Source organism: Diorhabda carinulata, chromosome 4, assembly GCF_026250575.1.
Source record: "Diorhabda carinulata isolate Delta chromosome 4, icDioCari1.1, whole genome shotgun sequence".
Taxonomy (NCBI): Eukaryota; Metazoa; Arthropoda; class Insecta; order Coleoptera; family Chrysomelidae; genus Diorhabda; species Diorhabda carinulata.
The window spans coordinates 8,530,780-8,552,192 of NC_079463.1; the positions used below are offsets into that span (position 1 = coordinate 8,530,780).

General features: G+C 32.4%; 2 protein-coding genes across 3 annotated transcripts; one reads left to right on the top strand and one right to left on the bottom strand.

Annotated features, from left to right (window-relative positions):
• Positions 1-1,398: 1,398 nt before the first annotated feature.
• On the top strand, positions 1,399-15,127 carry LOC130892311 (uncharacterized). The gene is made up of 7 exons (XM_057797672.1): positions 1,399-1,534; positions 2,923-3,072; positions 6,276-6,406; positions 9,567-9,819; positions 11,782-11,940; positions 13,471-13,656; positions 14,940-15,127. The coding sequence occupies exons 1-7, from the start codon at positions 1,399-1,401 to the stop codon at positions 15,068-15,070; spliced, it is 1,146 nt and encodes a 381-aa protein (XP_057653655.1). The 3' UTR covers positions 15,071-15,127.
• Positions 15,128-17,605: 2,478 nt separating this feature from the next.
• Positions 17,606-21,399, bottom strand: LOC130893104 (atypical kinase COQ8B, mitochondrial). Of its 2 annotated transcripts, XM_057798901.1 has the most exons (8): positions 21,091-21,399; positions 20,701-20,973; positions 20,299-20,594; positions 19,900-20,241; positions 19,299-19,659; positions 19,005-19,207; positions 18,616-18,768; positions 17,606-18,033 (listed from the first exon to the last, which is right to left on the bottom strand). In XM_057798901.1, exons 2-8 carry the CDS (start codon positions 20,963-20,965, stop codon positions 17,716-17,718), a joined length of 1,938 nt encoding a protein of 645 aa, XP_057654884.1. In that variant the 5' UTR covers positions 20,966-20,973; positions 21,091-21,399; the 3' UTR covers positions 17,606-17,715. The 2 variants fall into 2 exon arrangements, with proteins under 2 accessions (XP_057654884.1, XP_057654885.1); XM_057798902.1 differs by lacking the exon at positions 21,091-21,399 and having other exon boundaries at positions 20,701-21,057.
• Positions 21,400-21,413: the final 14 nt, after the last annotated feature.

The following is a 21,413-nucleotide window of genomic DNA, read 5'->3' on the forward strand; positions in this document are numbered from 1 at the left end:
AACTCTGCAAACATCGAAGCATCAAAAATAAATTTTGGAAAGACCTCTGTTTAGAACTTTGTTGGGCGATGTCTTTACAATAGTGATGAAAATATTGGAAGCAGTCGCCATTTATGAGCCGACTATTTACAAAAAGAAGGGAACGATTAAGGAACTGTTTTCAACCAGACAAATGGCCAGGTGAAAAAACACTGATCAAGAAATATAAAACGTAGCTGGAAGTATTCCAAATTGCCAAGCAACTCATATAGACCACTATGCATTATGCACTCAGTAACTTCTTGGAAACATTAATAAGAAGCGAATTAACGAAAAAGATAGAATTGAAAGACGGATTGAACAAGTACCAGTTTAGTTACTATTCAAATTGAAATTCTGTGCACTAGTAACAGTAGACGAAAAAAAGACTTTCAATAGTGCTTCTCATGAATGGATCATAACTAAACTTCGACATAAAAACATCTGGTCAACTTAATATCTAGCTACTTCAGGCCAAAAAAGAACACGAGGAAACGCTTCAAGTAGAGCTAAAGGTTCTGCACTAGGCTCAACTTTGTACAACATTCTCAAGGACGATGTCTTTATCTGACAAGAGATTCTACAACCATTGCATTCGCCGACGATTTAGTATCAATATTCGCGATAAAAAGCTAAACGAGAGTTTCAAGAGAACGTCAACGTCAAAATTTGCAGATATATTGGAGACATGGACAGTAATTTTCCTGGAAACATTCAATCACAAAGAAGAAAACATGGCTAGAGAAAAAGACTTGGATGGTGAAAAGGAGGAAATTGCGGAAGAGATAGTGGAAGAAGAAATGAAAGGAATCAAAATAGGCAAAGCTTGTAGGGATAAAACACGGGAGCGAAAAGGATAAAATATTTAGGGAAAACGGGGAATGAATGACTATTCAAGATATTCCATTTAACACGAAACTCAATTTTAAAAAAACAAGAAAAATAACCAGAACTGCATTTAACACGTAGCACAAGAAATAGGGAAAAGGGGAAAAAACAATAAGACAAATAAATATAGTAGTAGTAGCAGTAAACTACTTCAAAGAGGAAAAAAATGGATGAAAAAAATGGAAAATGATTTGGATGATTCACAATATAAAAACTATTGCGATTTAAAAAATAAATATTCAAATAAATGATAAGAACGAATATATTCAAATTACATATTTTGAAATGTACAATACATACTCTGTATTTGTGTTACAGATACCACAAAACGGAATTTTGTACCAAAATGACCCAGTTACTCTATTTGCTAATGGCATCGAAGGTGCTAAGATATATATAACGGTTAAATTTGAAATAGTGATTTAACAAATGTTGATTTAGTGGTACACAAATTATTTGCTACATTTGATTCACATTAACCACGAATTCACGATGGTTTTTAAAGTAAAATATGCTTGTCTTGCAATTTTCCAAGTGATTATCATTTCTGACGCTACCACTACTATTTTTAATAATGACACCGAACTTATACAAGAATTAGAAGTTTCAGGAAATAGGTCGGGAAGATGTAAGTATGACATTATATTTCCTCTCATTACAGATAAGTTAATGACAAGTTTAATGCTAAATCAATCCGATTTCAAGTTTCCTTTGATATAAAATTCATTTTTCAAGAACAGTTAAAAATATTGACTTTTTGACCTTTTACGCTTTTTATCAAAATATGACAGTGAAAATAAAATAAATTGAAGAAGATAATTTTATTATCCAGCATTAGGTATACAAAATAAATTATAACAACTACAGTATAAAGTAATTATATTACAAAATAAATCAAAGTAGATAACAAGATCTAACACTTGGTGTTTTAGCCAGTTTTTTTTTTTATACAATTAGTCCAACCTTTTCCAAATCGTTCTTTGCCTTTTCTATAGAATGATTTTTTTCTGGTTTCGAAATCGACTTCTTATCAACGATAAATTCCTCATTTGATTGATATTTCTTTCCTTAGTCATCTTTATCCAGCGTAGAAACAGCCAAAAGTTGCTGTAAGCAAGGTGCTGGTGAATATTGAAGATACAGAAGCAATTTTTCTGTTGAACAGTGGTTTATACTATCACTCACAATTGCACTGTGTGACGCGCGTTTCGATACCAAATTATCGTATTCATGGCTGAAGATTTTACCTTAAGTGTCTTAAAACGATAACTTGTTTATCAAAACGTGTAGTATGAACAGTGTGCTCAATGTGGATATCAATAACAATTCCAGAAATTCCAACTTAGTTATCAGCTTTTCTATTGTGAAAAAGTGATTTCCCTCTTTAATAAATCCGATAATATACATTAGTAGTCCCTGTTTTCACCTATCCTGATAGTTGATGAACAATATACAATGTATATTCCAAAATACAGACATGATAACTGCGTTGTGTCGCTTCATGCTAATTTTACTGTATCCAATCTAAATAGATGAATGTATTTTGATTCAAGTGTGTAGTGATGAATCTAGGTTTAATCGATTGTCACTTCGTTTTAACTTAACAGCTCCAAATAGTGCTCTGAATCATTAATTAGTTGTTATTATTGTTATACTATGAGTACACGGAGCATACTTCCATATCGTATCATGAAGATGTGAACTATCTCTTCCAAGTTACCTGGCGCTTTCTCTTCCCAAAGTTCAGGACACCTTTTCATGTTTTCTAGTCTGACTATTTCAGTGTTTGTTGCACTCTTGAAATTCAGAGGTTATTTCTCAAATAATCAAAGTATTGGAGGGAATTAGCTCTGAAATTGATAGCTGTCATTTGTAAGTTCGTTTTTAAAAATATATGAAAAGGTATGAATTTGTAGTGTCGCCAAACAAGACTTATTGCTCAATATATGAAATTCACAGAATTATTGAACTAATTTTTTTTAAATTGGTTTGGTTTATATATGAAATATTTTTCAGTTTTCGGTGTAGGATTAGTACGATTTGCAAACTCTGGATGTACAAGTGGAAGTTTGTTGTTAGGAACGTGTCTTAGAAAACGGCAATGTAGCGATATTAGTGGTACAGCATCTGGATCTTGTGCTAGTGGTATTGGTGTATGCTGTGTCAGTAAGTAATAATGCTAAGATATTATTAGCCGCCCAAATGGCATCCATACTTATTGTTGGATACTGATAGATACTAAGAAGATTCATTGAAATATATATGTCTCGAACATATGGTGTGGAAAAATAATCTTATGTACGAGTGGACCAAGAAAAATTCTACGGCATTCTTGAATATACCGAAATGAGTTTATTTCTGAAAATTTTTCTCTCAGAGTTATTTATAATATATTATTCTATTGATTCAAATAGATACAAAAGACTTAATATGTTCTAAAAAAAGTTGTAGCTAAAACAATTAACGTTAAAACCAGCCAAATTCATTAAACTGAATAATATTATCTATTTAGGGACTAACTATTAGGGTAAGGAGGGGAATGGCGTTTACTTAAGGAAAACATGGTGTATTTATTCATTTATTTAATATAAAGCAAAATAAATTCTTTAATTATCAAGTAATCAACGATTTATCAACATAAGCATATATCTTTGACTTACTAGTAGTAGGAAAACATTACAAAAAAATCATGTTTGAGCGGCATTGCACCTGAAATTGAGCAATGCCGCTCAGGGTCTGGGTAATGACGCCCAAACATATTTACCTATTGGAGGTAACAGAAATATTTTATTTTTGAACACATAAATCACAGATGTATCGGTGCGGTGAATCCCACCCTGAACATATAGCATGAGCCCACAATCCGCAGATGGTGCAGCGATACCACATCTCGTTATTTTTTCCAAATTCTTCGCAAATAATACATTTGTTATAATTTTCATTGTCTACATTTGTGTCGTCATCACTGTCATCATCGCAAAGGTGCTCTTCATCTTCGTTCTCTGAAGAACTTTCTAGTAAAATTTTTCTCTTGTAAGATTTTTGTCTCATATATTTGTTCTTATTTTTTTTTGTCAACTTTTTTGGTTTTGATTTATCATCATTATTATCTTGAGTTTCGCATTTTTTTATTTTCTTTTTCTTCTAAAATTGCTTTCATAGGAGTGGCAGTTAAAATGGTAGCATGTTGTTTTCGCTTTCCTTGATCTGACTTAGAAGATGGTACAATAGTTGGTGTCGTTTCTATAGCAACAAAGGATATCGGAGTATTAACAAGTACTTGGTTACAAGTAACTGCCGAAACAGATTCAGGGCTTTGATCCTTATTTGATGGAACTGCCCTAGGAGATGTATGTCTTGAAAGTATGGCCACACCACCAGGCTGCTCAACTTCTATATTCTGGATATTTATGGCTCGAAATCCAGATTCAGCTTTACTTATATTTTCAACTTGTACGTATGCTTTATTGAAAAGACCTGCAACATCGTATGGAGTTATTGTAGACATCAAATGTGTCTTCATGTGTTTATTACATTCCTGCCTATAAGCGGCTTTCAGCGGTCCATAAAATGACACATCCAACGTTCTATGAGAACTGTGTGGTGGAATGGAAAGCAATGTGATGTGGTTTTCTTTGCAAACATTGAAAGCTTGAAGGGAAATGTGACTGCTGTGATTATTCAGAATTAATAACACAGGTGAATCTTGGGTAGGTTTGGCAAATGCTGCGAAATATTTGAGCCAAGTGACAAATAAATCTTCGTTTATCCAACCATTTTTAGAGTTGGTGTATAATTCACTAACCGGCCCATCTTTTTCTAATAAAGGCGTCATTCTCTGTCTAGCAAAAATAATCATAGGGGGTATGAAGTTTCCGGCTGCACTCATCGCACACATAACTGTTGTGTTGCTTCCTCGTTTGCCACTTGTTACAGATCCGACTCTTGTTTGTTCTTTTTCGGAAAGCACTTTTCCTGGGTCTGTTACCGTGGTTAAGCCAGTTTCGTCAGCATTGTAAATGTTGTTTGGAATAAACTTATGTTTTTCCATTAAATCACCAAGTTTGTCATAGAAAAGTATTATTTCTTTTTTGTTAAAAGCGGAAATCCTATTTTAGCTTGTCGCTTCAGCTTTGCGTATAGAAACTGAAGAATTGCGTCTCATAAAAGCGTGAACCCAATCCAATCCAATCCAGCTGTTTTGCTGCTTTGATCAAAATTGTTTTTGATATTGTTGAGCTCTGCATATTTATAAACAAGTTTACGCAAATCTGCGACATTAAGTTCATAGTATAGCAAAGCCAGCAACTTGGCCTGTTCAGCTATTTAATTTTCTTGTTGTTGGGTGGAAACGGGCTTGCGACCAAGTCTTGGGTTGTTCATGTTTTCATTTTTTTAGTCGATCTCTCAAGGTAAAAAAATGGAATGTTATATAGTTTTACGGCTTTCCTTTTAGACATACCATTCTTGATCGCAGTTTTAGCAGATAGAAGGCCTTCTACGGTCCAAGTCGCTTTAGCGGTGGTCCTTTGACGATTTCTTGGCATATCTACAACATTGAAAAAAATAAGTCACTATAGGGTAATGGCGTTCAGATGAGCGGCATAACCCCAAACGTTCGTTAGGTAATTAATTCGAAATTTAAAAAATACCATGCATATTTACTGAAAATGTATTGCATTAGCACAAAACTAAATAGTTTTACTGTTAAAAAGTAAAGCTAAAAGCCAAATAACCATTAAAAATTTAGACTTACCCGCAAGAAACACGTATCCAAAAATTAGATCAGCGCGGTCGCAAACAAAGAAACACACTTCACGGTCGCAAGACGTGAGCAGACTGCCTGTTTGCATTCCTGTCTATTAGAGAACCCCTCACCCCTGACGTGTTGTTACGTCGCATTTTGACAGAGTTATAGAGGTGAGCGCCATTACCCAGTGAGCGCCATTGCCCCTTTGTACCCTATATAATGTACTGTGTTATCTGGGTGGTTTGTGGCATATCTATGTATTCTGAAGTAACTTGAAAAGAGATTCCATTATCATCAGGATATCAACGTTCTGATAAGTAATAAAAGCTCCACCTTTGTTAGCATATTACGTTGACGTTCCATAAGTTCGGCTATGTCATGGCATATTTGCAACGAAACCTTTGAACGTGATTTTTATCAACAAGAAGTCAGATTGAATTTTTACTTCGCAGACTAATCAAGGACCGATGATAAGATAATTCCATCAATTTACCACATTATCATTTTCAGGATCACCACTTCAATTGTTGATATTCACAAACTCATACTTTTATTATTGGCTATAATTTAATAGGTAAACTATATAAGTATAGAATACTTACTGATTTGTTTATTTTAGTTATTAGAAGTTGTGGAGATACGTCTGCATATAACAGTACTTATTTTACGAATACGAATTATCCAGCATCAATTACAACAAGTACGCGATGTGTTATGACAATAGAAAAAGCCTCAAGTGACATCTGCCAGGTAAGTGCGTTTTTTTAAATCTTTGAAGTACACAAAAAAACTGCTTGCTACTTAAGCAATTGTCCCAATTTCCTCACAGCAATAGTTTTCCCAGAAAAAAAATCTGCACTGAAAGGTGGCACTCTAATGCAGCGGTTTTTAATCTTTTTATGTCTGTTACCCTTATGACCTAAACATAAAAACAATTGCAAATAAAAAATTTGGACAATTTTACTCAAAATTACAGTCATAAGCTGGGTAATTTCTAAAACTTTGAAACATAAAATAAATTTTAGTGCGAAGGTTGGTACTGTTTCGCATTTACAAATTTATTAATGTTAGATTTTGTTTCACATCTCAAATCGTGTTCCTCATTGACACGATTTCTGGCCTTCGTTTTTAGTGTCACCAAAGTTGTGAAACCACTCTCACACTTGTAGTAATCGGATCAAACATTTTTAAAGCTCTGTCTGTTATGATAGGATATTCAGCACCTGATTTTTTCTAAAATATACGTAGCTCATAATTTCTACTTTACCTGACCCATCTTCATACTTAAAAATACTATTGTCAGTCAAAAATGGTCACAATACCCAAGAGTTAGACTGACGATTGTTGCAGTGTGGATTAATTATGACATATGCTGTACCACGGAATCTTGAAACGGCGCTCAACCTTCTTACTTCGGCGTTCGATACAATAACCGGCTCATTGTTACCCCTCAGAAATACAAGTTTACACCCGTGGGGATAATTACCCCCAGATTAGGAATCAATGCTCTAATGATTATTTGGTTATCGAATTGACTGAAATACGTTCGATCGGTGCGAGTTACGCCGAACTTTTAACATAGATTGAATTAACTAAACATATGCAATAAGCTTTACTGTCTTCTGGTAGATTAAGCATTTTCAATGATTTTAAATTGTCTAAAAATTCATTCAGGTCGTTGTATTATCAGACAGCCCCCTCAAATTGAATCATACTTTCAAAAAATTCGTTTTATTCGAGATCTTTCTTCAAGCTATCAAAACAATTGGTTCGGAAAAGGTGAGAGACTTCATATTTTTGACACTGATACCAGTCGTTGGAGGAGCATATCTGTTATTGGGTACGTTGTCTGAAGATTCTGGTTTCTGTGTAGATTCTTTCATCTGAGGTGATTATAATTCGTTGAAATAGTATAACAGTTTAAGAAAAATGTATCACAGATAATGCTTAGTAGTTATTCCATTTTCTGTAGAATGCTTTTTTTTAATTTCTAAGAAATAATCCTGAATATTATCTGGAAACTGACTGATTCAAATCAAGGCTTAGTTATAAAGTTTTGTCACTGGTAATTCTTTTCTAAAAATTAATTAGAAAACAGTCCACATCATTTCGACGTTGCATCTTTGAAAAATATTCTAGTAGGGTTTTTTTAACGTCGTTTATATGGGGCATGTGAAAATTTTTACACATAGTTGGTAGCGAATGTCATCACTCCGTCCATCGGACGTTCTTTATTAAGTTTCTAATAGATTGGATACGATAAGACGTTAGAATTATTCAATTGTCTTTTAAGTATTGGCATCCGTTATTTTGAATACCTTATTTGACCCTCATCATGTTGACAAAACATTTTGTACTCAATCAATTATTGATTTTTGTACACACAATATTTTATTCCCAAAATACCGCTTGTCCTCCAATATTTAGTAGCTCTTACGTACTATTAGGACCAATCCTCAGTTTATTTGGAATACGAATATCTAGTCCATGAGCAACTGAAACTTATTTATCTAACAATAAAATCTACGGATATTTGATTTGGTCAAATTTCATGAACTTAACCCTAAATGAGTTGCTCAGTGAAGAAAGGCTACAAGTATTTTTCTCATTTCATAAAGAAACTTGAATATTACAGATTCAGTGCACTAGGCTACAAGTAACAGCCTAATAGTTTGGGGCTTTCCCAATGGATGAAACAACAATGAACGCCTGTGTAATAAATGGCAGAATGGCAGGGCCGGATTAAGCTAGGGGCTTGGGGGGGCTATAACCCCGGGCCCCAGATCCAAGAGGACCCCATCATTTGGAAATCATTCTGTATTTTTTGATGTGTTGATACCACAAATCTAACGTATTGATATTATTTTGTGAATTTTTTCGGGTTTTTGAATTCCTTAAGGGGGCCCCGTCATTATTTTAGCCCCGGGCCTTATAAATCTTAATTCGGCCCTGCAGAATTAGAAGAGAAGAAGTTGAAACGTTCAGACGAATCGAGAAGAAAGAAATAGAATTAGGAGAGAGCTTTGAAATAGCGATGACAATAAAAGTCACTTGTTAAGTGACTGAAAAGAAGCCTTCCAAAGTTTAAAGAATGAAATAGCGTGAACAAATAAGTGAAAAATGGTTTTTGAGAAACCATCCATTTTTGTTGATTATGTATTTCTTACTGACAATTTCTAATTTGCAACAGAAGAAAAGTGATGTTTGAAAAATGGAGAAAACTATGAATGTTTGCAATGGGCACGTGTTGATCAAAAGTTGTCATCTTAAACCACCTGTAAGATTTTATGACAGTAATACTCTGAAGTTTTTTAGAATTATAAATTTACCTTCAAACTTCTTAGAAATATATATGTGACTAATTGAAATAAAACATGAATCCTACAAGATATGATAACAGTCAACGTTGTTACTTAAGATGGATTTCGTTCGAGTTCACGTTGACTGACCTTTATGTAACCGAACCTAGGGTAGCACTCATAAAGGAATATAATAAACTCCACACAACAATAAAAAACAAAAACGATAGGTATTTATTGTTATATTGCAAAGTTTCGAAGCAAATATTCAAACTATAAAAAATCTAGTTAATCTAGTTAATGTATTAAAGTAAAGTTAAACCCGAGGATTTTAAGTGGATGAGAGTTTTTTCCTTCTTTAAATGTATGTTAAAATATGGTTTTTGGTAGTATGTGCATAATTATTCAATAAATATATTTATTTTCTCTGTATGCATTTAAATACGTCTAAACTTTAGAGTTTAGAGGATGGTTGCGACTCTTAAAACCATGCTGAAAAGTAAGCAGAAATTATTACATTTCTTTTTTTATTAGTAAGACAAAAACCACATTTCAATAACCATCCTAATAATATATAAATAATGTTCACATCTTATTTTAATGTTCCTTAGGTTCGAATTGATTTTCTCAATTTTATATTGTCCCAACCTAATGCAACTGGAGTGTGTACCACGGATGCTTTATATGTAACTGGAGGTGCAGGTCTAGTACCAGTATTATGCGGCGATAACACTGGTCAGCACATATACGTTGATTTCAATGGGAATGAAAACATACAATTAATTGTAACTACATCAGGCTCTGGTTTTAGCCGAAGCTGGAACTTTTTAGTTACACAAATTGCATGTGCATGTCCAACTAGAGGTAATATTATAATAAAAAGATAAAATAATTGGAAATTTAACAATATTATATTATTCAACAAACATATCCTAATGATATAAATCATTCAAATATATCATTTCTGTTCCTTCGACGATGTGATAATTGGCGACGTAAATATTAAAAACAATAATTAATAAACTCTTTGACAAAATAAACGATAATCACCTGTGCTAAATGTAGGTCATATACCTTGTTTAATGGTGACAATTGTAACCCTTAAATGCTTTATTTTCTAATTTTACCTGAAAAAAATGATGCTAGTATATTTCTATTAGCGAAAAATTGAAAAAATAATTATAATAAATTTTTTTCATTGAAAAAACAATGGAAAATACCCTGTTTCAATTATGTAACACTGCATTTGTTTTTTGTAATTCTGTAATTCCCTTGCACCGGGTTCTTTTCTCAGTCCAATCAGCCAATACCCAACTTGGTCTAGCCTAACATCCTTGGGTGGCACATACTGTGCAGGTCCTTTTTTAGTCTTTGCTTCTATTTCTCCTTGAATGTTAAATATTTATATCACTGTTCTGCCCCACATTAACGAGGCATATGGCAATTTCCTTCCGAAAGTCATACAGAGTCATAGTAGTCTGGTTAGTCTGTATTTGTGATACCTTTGTACATAAACCACGCATTAGCCAAGGGCATATCTATAAAATGGTAAAATAACCTCATGTACCACTTTTTACTACTTAAAAGAACTTGATGTCTTGCCATCAAAGCATCAAGGAGGTTGACAGCTGCCATGTGCTTATTGTATTCTTTTATCACGAAGGGGCAACTAATTTCTATATTTTATTTTATTTGTTTATGAAAGCTTGTAATTGTTTTTATCGTTTTTTGCCCAGCATATGTTGATAACGTTGTCACAATTATTATTCTTCATTGTGTCATTTTGTTGTGCATATAATTCGACTGGTATACCTACAATAAATCTAGAAATTATGGATAAGATGGAAGAGTCCAAAGTTTGCGACGGTTTTTATCAAATGCTTTTATCACATCGGCGATTTGTTTATATTATTTTTTAAAACCAAATTCTATGAAGACCTTCCTATTTCTTTGTTTATTTGATTACTTTCTATAATTATTAAGAAATTCCTTTCTGATATAAATACTCGCTTGTTTAGCAGCGCATAGTCTGTATATAACTAAATGTCATCGTGAACGAAATAGTAAATAGGAAACGGTGAATCCAAATAAATTATACAATTAGGGAACAGTTAATTATTATAATTATAAATAATGATTATATATTATAAATTGTGTCTAGTGTAAGTATGTAAATAAATTAATTAATTCTAAATTCCCCTCACCGTTAGATAAGGTTTTGATATAGTTTCTTCAATCTAACATAAAGATGTTCAGCGTTCTGTAAATCGCGATATGGAAATTTAAGATCATATTAAAACAATATGTGACAGTTTAAATTATTATTTCGATGTAAATTATTATTGTAAATATTTTAATTTAGTGTATTTTGTCCAAGATTTTATATTGAATAATGAAATATCTACCACGCTAGTACCTACCTATATAATTTGCAAACTAGTAAATTATCACGCGTTTTAACCTTTGAGAAACATTTTCCGATTCTCTTAGCTTCAAACATGTATAAAACGTAGCTCATACTTGTTTAATGCAATCTACAACAATAATAGATGATAATAAATAATCAGAAAACAACGAAATTACATCAGATTTGTTATACAAATTGATATTGAAAGACAATTTTCATCCAATTTATCATTTTTATTTTACGGAAAGTTGGAGCTTTCATACAATTTTTTTGTCTGAGTTAATTTCATATTATGGTTTCCTTTTTATTAATAGGATAGAAAAAAATTATAAAATATCAATGAAAGGTGTAAATTTGTATCTCAATTTTGATTTGTTTCTTTCAATCTGCTGCATTTTCTCAAATATCTTAATTTTTAGCCCCTAGCGGATGCTTACAATTCTATAATACAACAACGGGAACTGTAAATAGTTTCAATTATGGCGTAGGAAGCAATATTATAAATAGTAATACAGGATTGCCTGGTACTAGGGAATTAGTTAATGAAAACTATGGCGTTTGCATAAACATGTTGCCAGGTAAGGTATTCTAGTTTTTGAACAAATTATATCCATTATAAAGATTCGTATGTTAAAATATTGATGTCTTCGAAGTCAAACAAATAATAAAACCTTCGTAGATAAGCAAATAATGAAAATAAGGAATAAATGTTAACCATTTGGCTTTCAATTAAGAATTCTGTTGGAATAACTATTGTTCTCTTATATTTTTATTGCTCTAGGAACGAAACAATTTATAAGAATCAAATACAAAATTTTGTGGATCTGTTTGTTTCCAAACTCCTACTATAACTCATTCAAACGATAAAATATATCTGGGCTATTCCACATCATCTTCTTTCCGGCTCCTCAGATGTATAATCGTCACCACATAGCTTGGTCCAGCTTGTATTTCGAGTATAAATGCTTCTAGCATGAGTAGTGTATACACTATGATGATTTATGATAAACTAACCTGACATTCAAATTTTCAACATTCTCAACAACATAAACATCAAAAGAAAAATTCTGTGCTTCGTTGAATTTGAAGGGTCATTTGGAAAAAGTAAACCGAGATCATAAAATATATAGAAAGAAATGATAGTTTCGGATGTAGAGACAAAATAAGCATCCAGAATATTATCAAATTCTACTGCTGAATCAAAATTCATCAACCTTACCTTTGAAATTGATAGTGCTAAGAATATTTAACAAGTTTAATCTTGCTTTGGGTGATAGTTTTCCAAATGAACGAAAATCATAAAACAATGTCTCTCAAATCAAACTAAATTCCCAAACTGTTCAAGTTCAGCGTATGAAGAATTGATAATTATGCACATAGATATAAACTGAACGGCCAAAATATGACACACATTGAAACATTAAAATGAAATCTTCATTTTCTACCTCAATAAACACATTTTCTTATTCCCCATCAAATGACATTGAGCTTTCACTGTCGTTAACATATATAATAAGGGTCTCAACTTGCACATCAATGTCTACATTCCACATTTTGATTTCAACCTTGAGCACAATATACTCCCAAAATATTTGCCATTTTTGAAATAATGTCATCAACAGTCTTGTCATCATTTGCTTGCATTTCATTTCTATAAATATTCATAATCATTTGTTTTTCGCTACCGTTGAAAAGAAGCTTTTTAGTTTTCTTCTTAAGCGAAGTATAACTAATGTTAAACAACTTGATCATCTGTCACTGCAGTACGATAATACGATACCGACCCTGTATAACACCTGATCTAACTTCTTCAGTGATGCGGCGCTCACCTCGCCCTCGCGGCATGGTACCACTGATTTGGAACAATCACGATGCCGCGCCGCGTTTCGCCCGGGATGTTCACGTGCTGATCCCATACGGATCATTATTTTAGTTTACTATTTTTCTCTGATAAATAAACTTTAAATTTAGATTAGTAACAAGGTTTTATTACTCTCTCATTTAAACATATATTTTTATAAATCCATAAAAAAATTAATAGTTTTGTGTAAGACCACATCATTTTATTTTTACTCATCCAGAACAATGTTTTACATCTTATTTTGTAGGTTACTGTTCAATTCAGTGGTCGTCTAATGGTTTCATAGTGACAGGTATACCAGGATCGGGTTACGACAATTTAATTGGTACTTCGTGTACCACAGATTTTGTAATAATTCCGAATCCTTATTATACCAACGGAACTGCTGTTAATTCGGACCGTTTTTGTGGAACTTCTCTAACTACTGTTATAAGTAAGTACCTATGTATATATTTGGTGGTCGAAAACTGAACAAACAATAGCTCAGATTCAAGATTCGCAGGCTAATCTGTCTAGGTATTACAGGGGTAATATCAACCTGCCCTACTACAACCTTAGAGGCGCTACTGAACCTGCCTTCTCTTCATCTCATAGTGAAAAAAGAGGTATTTAGCGGCGTCTACTGACTAATCCAGACAGTAAAACTATAGGTCAGGTGAAGGTTATAGAGCTAATAAAGCTAGAAAGCCGTGACAAACCAATGGACCCATTCCAAGTGGTAATTTACGACCGCGAATCATGGGTAAATGAGAATATTCCACAAGCTCGGAATGTATCTCTTTGGTACACAGAAGGTTCGAAGCTAGCATAAGGAGTTGGAGATCCTGAACTAAAATGAAAGCTCTCCATGCCTCACTCATCATTTTTCAGGTAGAGTTACGATCAATTAACAAATGTCCAGAGTGTTTGGATAGAAACCTCTCTAAAAAGTACATCTACATTCTCTCAGATAGCCAAGCGGCCTTGGAGGTCCTGAAAGCTATTGAGTGCACATCCAAACTAGTGCAGAAGTACAAACAAACACTAAAAGCACTAGCTAACAAATATAATGTATTTCTAATGTGGCTTCCAGACCACCAGATAGCATTCGACCAAAGCTCGCGATATGCATCATCAATTATGAACTGAAATTTTGCTAAAGAATCAGATGGAGTCTTACTGGAGAAACACTTCAGGCCTAAGACATTCTAAAACATCAAAACCATATCAACAAAGAAGTTTGAAGAACTCGTAATGACCAGAATCGACACGAAACTGGTGGTCGGTCTTCGGACAGGACATTGCACCACCACTATACCAACACCAACACTCACAATTGCACTGTTTGACGCGCGTTTCGATAACCATCAAGTTATCGTCTTCAGAGACTGAACTGTTTCAGGGAAGGGTAAAACAAATAGTATATCAAGAACATCTTCAGAATGATTATGAGGTATTAACCAACAGAATAATCGCGCAGTTCGATAAATTAATTAAGAAAAAGTACAGGCGGTTTTTAGACACCCCCGAAAACATATTGAAAAATGCGCAGATAAAGGAGGAGGATTAGTGAAGCTTAACATTTAATCTGGGTTTCCAACTTTTTTTTTACAACAGAATAAAATAAAATATGTAACTCTTTATTTATAAATATTCATTGGTGTCCCCATTAAAAGTTATCAAACTGTAATAAAATGAATTTATTGAGTAGTTTTTACGAAACCTTGTTTTTTGCAGGTTCCCTGAAACCCTTTGTTCTCTACGTTGTCACAGATGGAACTGAGGGAACTACTGGTAGTGATGATGTTGCAAATACAGGTTTTTCTTTGACATTTACTCAATTGGCATGCGCAAACACACTTTTTTAGATTAGAATATTTTTGTAGTTTCTATTCACTGATATTGCTTCAATAAAGACTTAAAAGTACTAGTTTCAATTGATTACTCAATTAATGCAGTAAAAAATAGCACACGAGAAAAATCGCCGTGCGAAAAAGTCGTTAGAAACGTTAATAACGAGATCCGATGAGTAGAAGATGTGGAGGTTGGAAAAGTCAATCCTCTAAAATTATCCGCCCTAGAAGGTATTTTCAATATTAATGTCCCGAGTGCATGTCAAATTGTCGATAATTTAATTTTCTCGAGTGCGCGAATGCGCACTCGAGGAAATTATGAGACAATTTGACATGCACGAGAGGGCATTTTGGCAGACTATTTCCTGAGAAAAATTTAATTTAAAATAAACTTAATTCTGTGTTTAAAATTTGTTATTATTGTTATTCATTTTCAATAATTGTTCCTTTTCTTAAAATATAAAATTAAAACCAAATGATGTTTATTAATCCTAGACGAAAATTTGGCACTAGTGCAAATTATCGATAATTTGCACTAGTGCAGTATTATCGCTGAAATTTGATCGTTGCTAGGTAAACATAAAATATTACAGCTTTTTGGTTGACTTAAATTTTTCGAAGGAAATAGTCTCAGATAACCAAGCGGTCTTGAAGATTCTGAAAGCTATTAAGTACACATCCAAACTAGTCTGGGAGTACAAACAAATTCTAAAATCACTAGCTAACAAATACAAAGTATCCCTACTGTGACCTCAAGATATACCACATCAATTAAGAACTGAACGAATTGCTAAAGAATTAGATGGAGTCTAAAATATCAGCTAAAAACTATAAGGGACTTGTGATGTCTAAAAACCACTTAAACTGGTAGAGTACGAATCAACTAAGAATCGCTTCAGACTGATATACCAGTGGCGTAGGTTCTTATTTAAATAAAAATTAATGCAGTTTGCAATAAAACATTTATTAGATTAAAAAATACAAAAAAAAATATATTTTAAGGATTTAAACATATATTACAGTAGGATATTACTTAGTTAATATTATATATATATATATATATATATATATATATATATATATATATATATATATATATATATATATATATATATATATATATATATATATACAGTATCTTATAGAAATAGCAACTGTTTATTGCATAGAGGTTTGGTGTGCATGGTATGTTTATAATAAACACAGTTTTTGCACATGTTGAGTGTAATATTTTATCTATGTCGTTAATTAAAAAAAAAAACATTATTCGCTATCCGAAATTTGAGACGAACATCCTAGTTCATCCTCTAATGAACTATCAGTATCCTCGATGTTTTTGTCCTCATTTTCTTCCGATGAACCCGTATTTACTGAAAATATTAAGTGATCTAGAGTGTGGTCTAAAATGTCCAATTTCATCATAATTTAGCATTGCACGTTTGCTCTTTTAAATTGAATAGTAACAACAGTAAACCTTAAACTAAGTAGGTACATGACTTTATAATACTAATAAAAACAATTTGTTACACTTTAACGTAGGAAGTCTCTTCTCCAGTACATAAAAATCGTAGATAATTTCTCTTATAGATTTTATCTGATCTGGCGAGGTACGATCCAGCTTTCTTTTTTTAGTGTTACGTATTTTTTTCGGCGATTGAAAAGATGTGCTTGGCCCTCCCCACTCAACTTTTTGAGCTTTTTTTGATATCTTCTGAAAAGTAGACTTTAACACCCCAGTAGTAGCTAGTACTCTTTCCCTGAAATATCAAAATATGTTAATATTCTAATTTAAAATATGACACTCAATAAGTAGGTGCCTGTATAAAAATGTGTAAACTCCGCATTTCTTCAACCTACTTCTCGAATTAAATCTTGCTACATACTTGTAATTTTTCAAAGGAATAGTAGCTCCTTCATCTGCCTCTTTTTTTCATGAAATTAATAATATTGCTTATGATTTCTCGTAATTGGCTGCGTATAAGACCTTGCTTTCCAACTTTTTTGGACATTATTTAAAACGATTTTGCCCCTAATGTTCAAAAACAGTGCTATCTGTAGAATAAACTATGGCACAAACTAAAAATAACACCGAACACAATAAATCACACTATCTAAATACTGAACAACGAACAATACTAAATGCTGAATGTCCGATGTTCGGTCGGTTATGCTTCTGCGCATCCATAAGCGCAAATTATTTATAATATTACCGTACTTTCCTTCCTAAGTAAATGCTTGGCAACATCGAAGAGAGACTCGCAATGGTAAGAGATCCATGGTTACGCGACAATTCCCTTCGAATTCTGATTTAGAACATGCGGCAGTCATGCAGCGTTGGCAGTCTATTTAGCACTTGCATTTCTATATTAAAAATACCGAACAATCGTAAAAAACGCCACTGTCACATAAATGGGATGGGCCTAAGAGAGAAGGAAATTATTGCGGCCTTTGTCAGGTATGACGCGTCTGGCCTTTTCTTAGTTGATTCGTACTTTAATCAATGACTTATTTTTTTTTTAATTGGGTGTTTACTAAAAAAATATTTGGATATTTAGAACAAGAACGTTAAAATCTATATTTAATTATGAAACGTTAGTTATTCATTTTTATTCTTTATATGTATACATTAAAATATTTTCGTTTTAAATACAACCCAGTTACTAGGATGAATTTTTTATTATTTTCGGTTGTGAATCGTCTATTTCGTTTTCCCGAATATATTCTTCGTATAAATTCAAAAACTTTTCTCTGCATTCTAATTGCACTTTCAGTTTGCTACAGAGTAAGAAAACACCGGAAAGTTTTCTATGTAAAGAATAAATTTCTTCTGGCGGTGGACAGAGTCGATGAACTAACATTGTTTGCGCTAAATCTTGAATCCTCTGCGTCATATCTTGTTTGCTGAAGTCATATTTACCATCTGTTCGAAAAATTTCCCCCAATATCATCACTGCATCAACATGAGCATTTTCCATTATCTAAAAAGAAAACTCAATTTACAAACCGCTTATTAAAATTTATTCATGGGAAAAAATCCTTTAGTATAAGAATTTCGGTAGAATCGCCTAGGAGTCACTTTTAAAATAATCCATGATAAAACTTGGAAATACAAAATAGAAATAATAGAGACAATAAAATACTAAATAATAGTATAAAAATGTTTAAAATATTTGACAATATGTAATTGAATAGAAGAACAAACTTGTTAGAAGTTAATTTGAGCTCAATTCTTTTAAATTACTTCTTCTTATATTCCTTTTATAATTTTTTTTACTAACCACCCCTAAAAATTTGCAATAGGATTTATATCACGACTATTTGTCGGCCACAGTCAAGTTTCAATATTATTTTGTTGAAACCATTAGATATTAGGTAGGAACTTTGATTTACGCAGCCAATGTGTAAGTCTATGCTATTTCAGTAAACAGCAGTTTACAATTGACCCAATTTTTTAAAAAATCCAAAACACGACATTTTTATTCCTCTCTGTTGAAAGGCTCGTGTATAAAAAATAGGAGTTTAATTATAAATTTAGTTAATATATATGTTTAAACACTTACCTCACTTTCATAACCTGTGAGGAAACCTAAATCTCGAGAAACGTTAAGAACAGTAATTCTATCTCCATCACAAGCAGCTTTAAGTATTTTTATATACTGTTGCATAAAAGGCTTGGGATATTCACGGCTAGCACCAAAATCCAACAAAAGTAGCTAAAAAACAGATAGCAAATATAACTCATATAACCCTCCATTTAAATCATAATAAACATTCATTTAACATTTAAATATCGTGAAAATCGTGAAAAATGAGCGACGGTATCTCTCAAGAGCAATGTTTCACCAAAGAATTACTTAACCCTTGTTGGAATTGGAAACTACTTATGAAAAAATTCCATGAAATTTTCTATCCAGGATAATGATCAATAGAAAAGATATTAATAATTTACCTGCTTTTTTGAAGGATTATACAAGAAATTTGCCCAATTTGGATCTGTTTGCATATATCTGAATTTCAAAATTTCTAATAGACACAATTCCATAATTTTATCAGCAATAAACTCTTTGTGCTCCATATCCAAATCAAAACATTGATCAAGAGGAATTCCATCCAATAATTCTGTTGTAAATACTTGTTTAGTAGACAAACTATCTATAAAAATGTTTTATATTTATAATGTCCTAATAATATAGTGGTAAATGTAAATACTAAAATCAACAAAGTTCATATACCCCTCACTCACCAATAACACATGGTACGTAATAATCCTTATAAGGTTCTAAAATTTCCTTAAATTTCTTGGTACATATAGCTTCTCTTATATAATTCACTTCCCAGGCCAATTCTCTTTTAGCAACTACCATAAGATTGTCCAAAAACATCCCCTTTGGGAAAACATTCCACATCTTCATGATAGCCCCTAAATTATCAATGTCACTCTCAATGCCTTTTGCCACTCCAGGATACTGAATCTTAATAGCTACTTCGGTTCCATCTTTCAATGTTGCCTGATGAACTTGACCTATAGAAGCAGCAGCAAATGGTGTATCTTCAAAATTACTAAATTTTTTCCTCCAGTTCGGACCTAGTTCAGCCACCATAATCTAATAGAATAATCCATACATTTATAATGAAACTGACTAGTGAGAAAAATGAGAGATCTTATTTTTGAAAAAATCAATCTAGACAATTACAGTATATCATAGAACAAAATCCAAGGATTCTACATATATGAAGATTTCTAACTTTTTTCTAAAATTTTGACATTTTTCTAAATTCATCAATCAACTCCCATCAACATCTTCATAATCAAATAACAAAATTTAGAACAGTTATGATCTCACCTGTTCTAACTGCCAATCAGGCATGAAATCTGCAGATTTCCTTACTCTTTCCAAAGCTTTAGCTAACTCTGGATTGATGATAGTATCATCCTGTATACTTAAAATTTGCCCTAATTTTAAAGCAGCACCTCTAACTTTACATAAAGTATCAACAATTCTGTCCATATTTGCTTTGCTCATGAAAAGATTGGAGGCTTCAGTTGAAGAATCTCCTATGCCAAGGGTGCGTTTCGCATATTCAGTGGCAGTACCAATTCCTAAACCAGCTGCTAAGCTGCCAAATGATACCATTCGTCCAATTCTAGATGAAGGTACTTTTCTTTGCTTCGCATTGTCACTCAGCTGAAACAGTCCTCATATTATTCTGAAATATAATTCGAATATTAAGATATAACATACCTTTAATTTAGATTTTGGATTAGGGACAGATTTAATTTTGATACTTTCTGCTGGTTTTTCTTGTAATTGTTCTACTTTTTTCATTGGGACTTCCACCTTATTTTCTTCTCTATCTTTTTCTTTTATTAATTTTGCTCTATGCTCCATATCTAATCTTTTGATAAGTTCTTTATCACTTTCTGTTAATTCGATTGTATAAACTTTTTGATGATCCTCCAAAACTTGGGTTTTCAAATGTTTTTCTTCTGTTGTTGATTTTATTGGTGATATTCTCGAATTCTCTTGTGTTGTTACATCTACAAAATAAACATCTACTTATTGTAGAAATAAGAAACCCAACATCTATTAGCATTATCCTTTTAAGGAAAAAGTGTTAGTCACTTTATAATAATATTTACTTACTTTCTTGGCCCAAGGCCACGTTTGTATATACTCTAATTCCATGAAAGACTGTAGCTACACGATCTATACTATCCTTTATATCAGGAATACCTGTTCCACCAAATTTTGAAGATTTTTTGCCATTGGAAATGCAATTTTCCAAAGTGGGTCGTATACTTGAATTTGTCCATACAAATTTAATATTATCTGTTTGTAATTTCACACAAGCTTCAGTTATTAGTTGCAAAGATTTCAATATGCAAGCAAAATCTTGAACACGAGACATTGAATGAGCTAAAGGAGGCAAATATTTTATTTTTAGCAATTTTGTATAAATACTGCATTATTTAATCATTTATTTTTGGCATTAGCATCCTTATTATATAAGCAAATAGGTTAACTGTTACTTACATATTTATCCAATATTGTCAGAAATTTGAGAACGTAAGTTGAATGTTAACCAACTTTAGTTTTGGCAATAAATCTATGTTGTATTAAGAAATTGTTTTAATAGGAGATATATACCAAAGGAAAATCTAGACCCATTAACTAATAAAAGTATTTCCGTGTAAGAAAAAATGGTTTCAGTATGTATAGCAAAATTTTTAATAAAATGTACAGAATCAATATATACAGATTTATAGTTAAAAGAAAAAAATAGAAACTAATGTTTTGAACCTGCCGCGACTATTTTATAGAGGTTAGGCTTATTGGTTAATTGTATTCAGTTAAGT

What these genes read in the sequence shown, in the direction of transcription:
- LOC130892311 (XM_057797672.1), top strand. Translation starts at nt 1,399, where the DNA reads ATGGTTTTTAAAGTAAAATATGCTTGTCTTGCAATTTTCCAAGTGATT. An exon ending in AGGAAATAGGTCGGGAAGAT is followed by an intron (nt 1,535 to 2,922) that starts GTAAGTATGACA and finishes AATATTTTTCAG; the next exon opens with TTTTCGGTGTAGGATTAGTA. An exon ending in CCTCAAGTGACATCTGCCAG is followed by an intron (nt 6,407 to 9,566) that starts GTAAGTGCGTTT and finishes AATGTTCCTTAG; the next exon opens with GTTCGAATTGATTTTCTCAA.
- LOC130893104 (XM_057798901.1), bottom strand. Translation starts at nt 20,965, where the DNA reads ATGTCTCGTGTTCAAGATTTTGCTTGCATATTGAAATCTTTGCAACTA. An exon ending in ATCCAAAATCTAAATTAAAG is followed by an intron (nt 20,242 to 20,298) that starts GTATGTTATATC and finishes GGACTGTTTCAG; the next exon opens with CTGAGTGACAATGCGAAGCA. An exon ending in TTACGTACCATGTGTTATTG is followed by an intron (nt 19,208 to 19,298) that starts GTGAGTGAGGGG and finishes ACATTTTTATAG; the next exon opens with ATAGTTTGTCTACTAAACAA.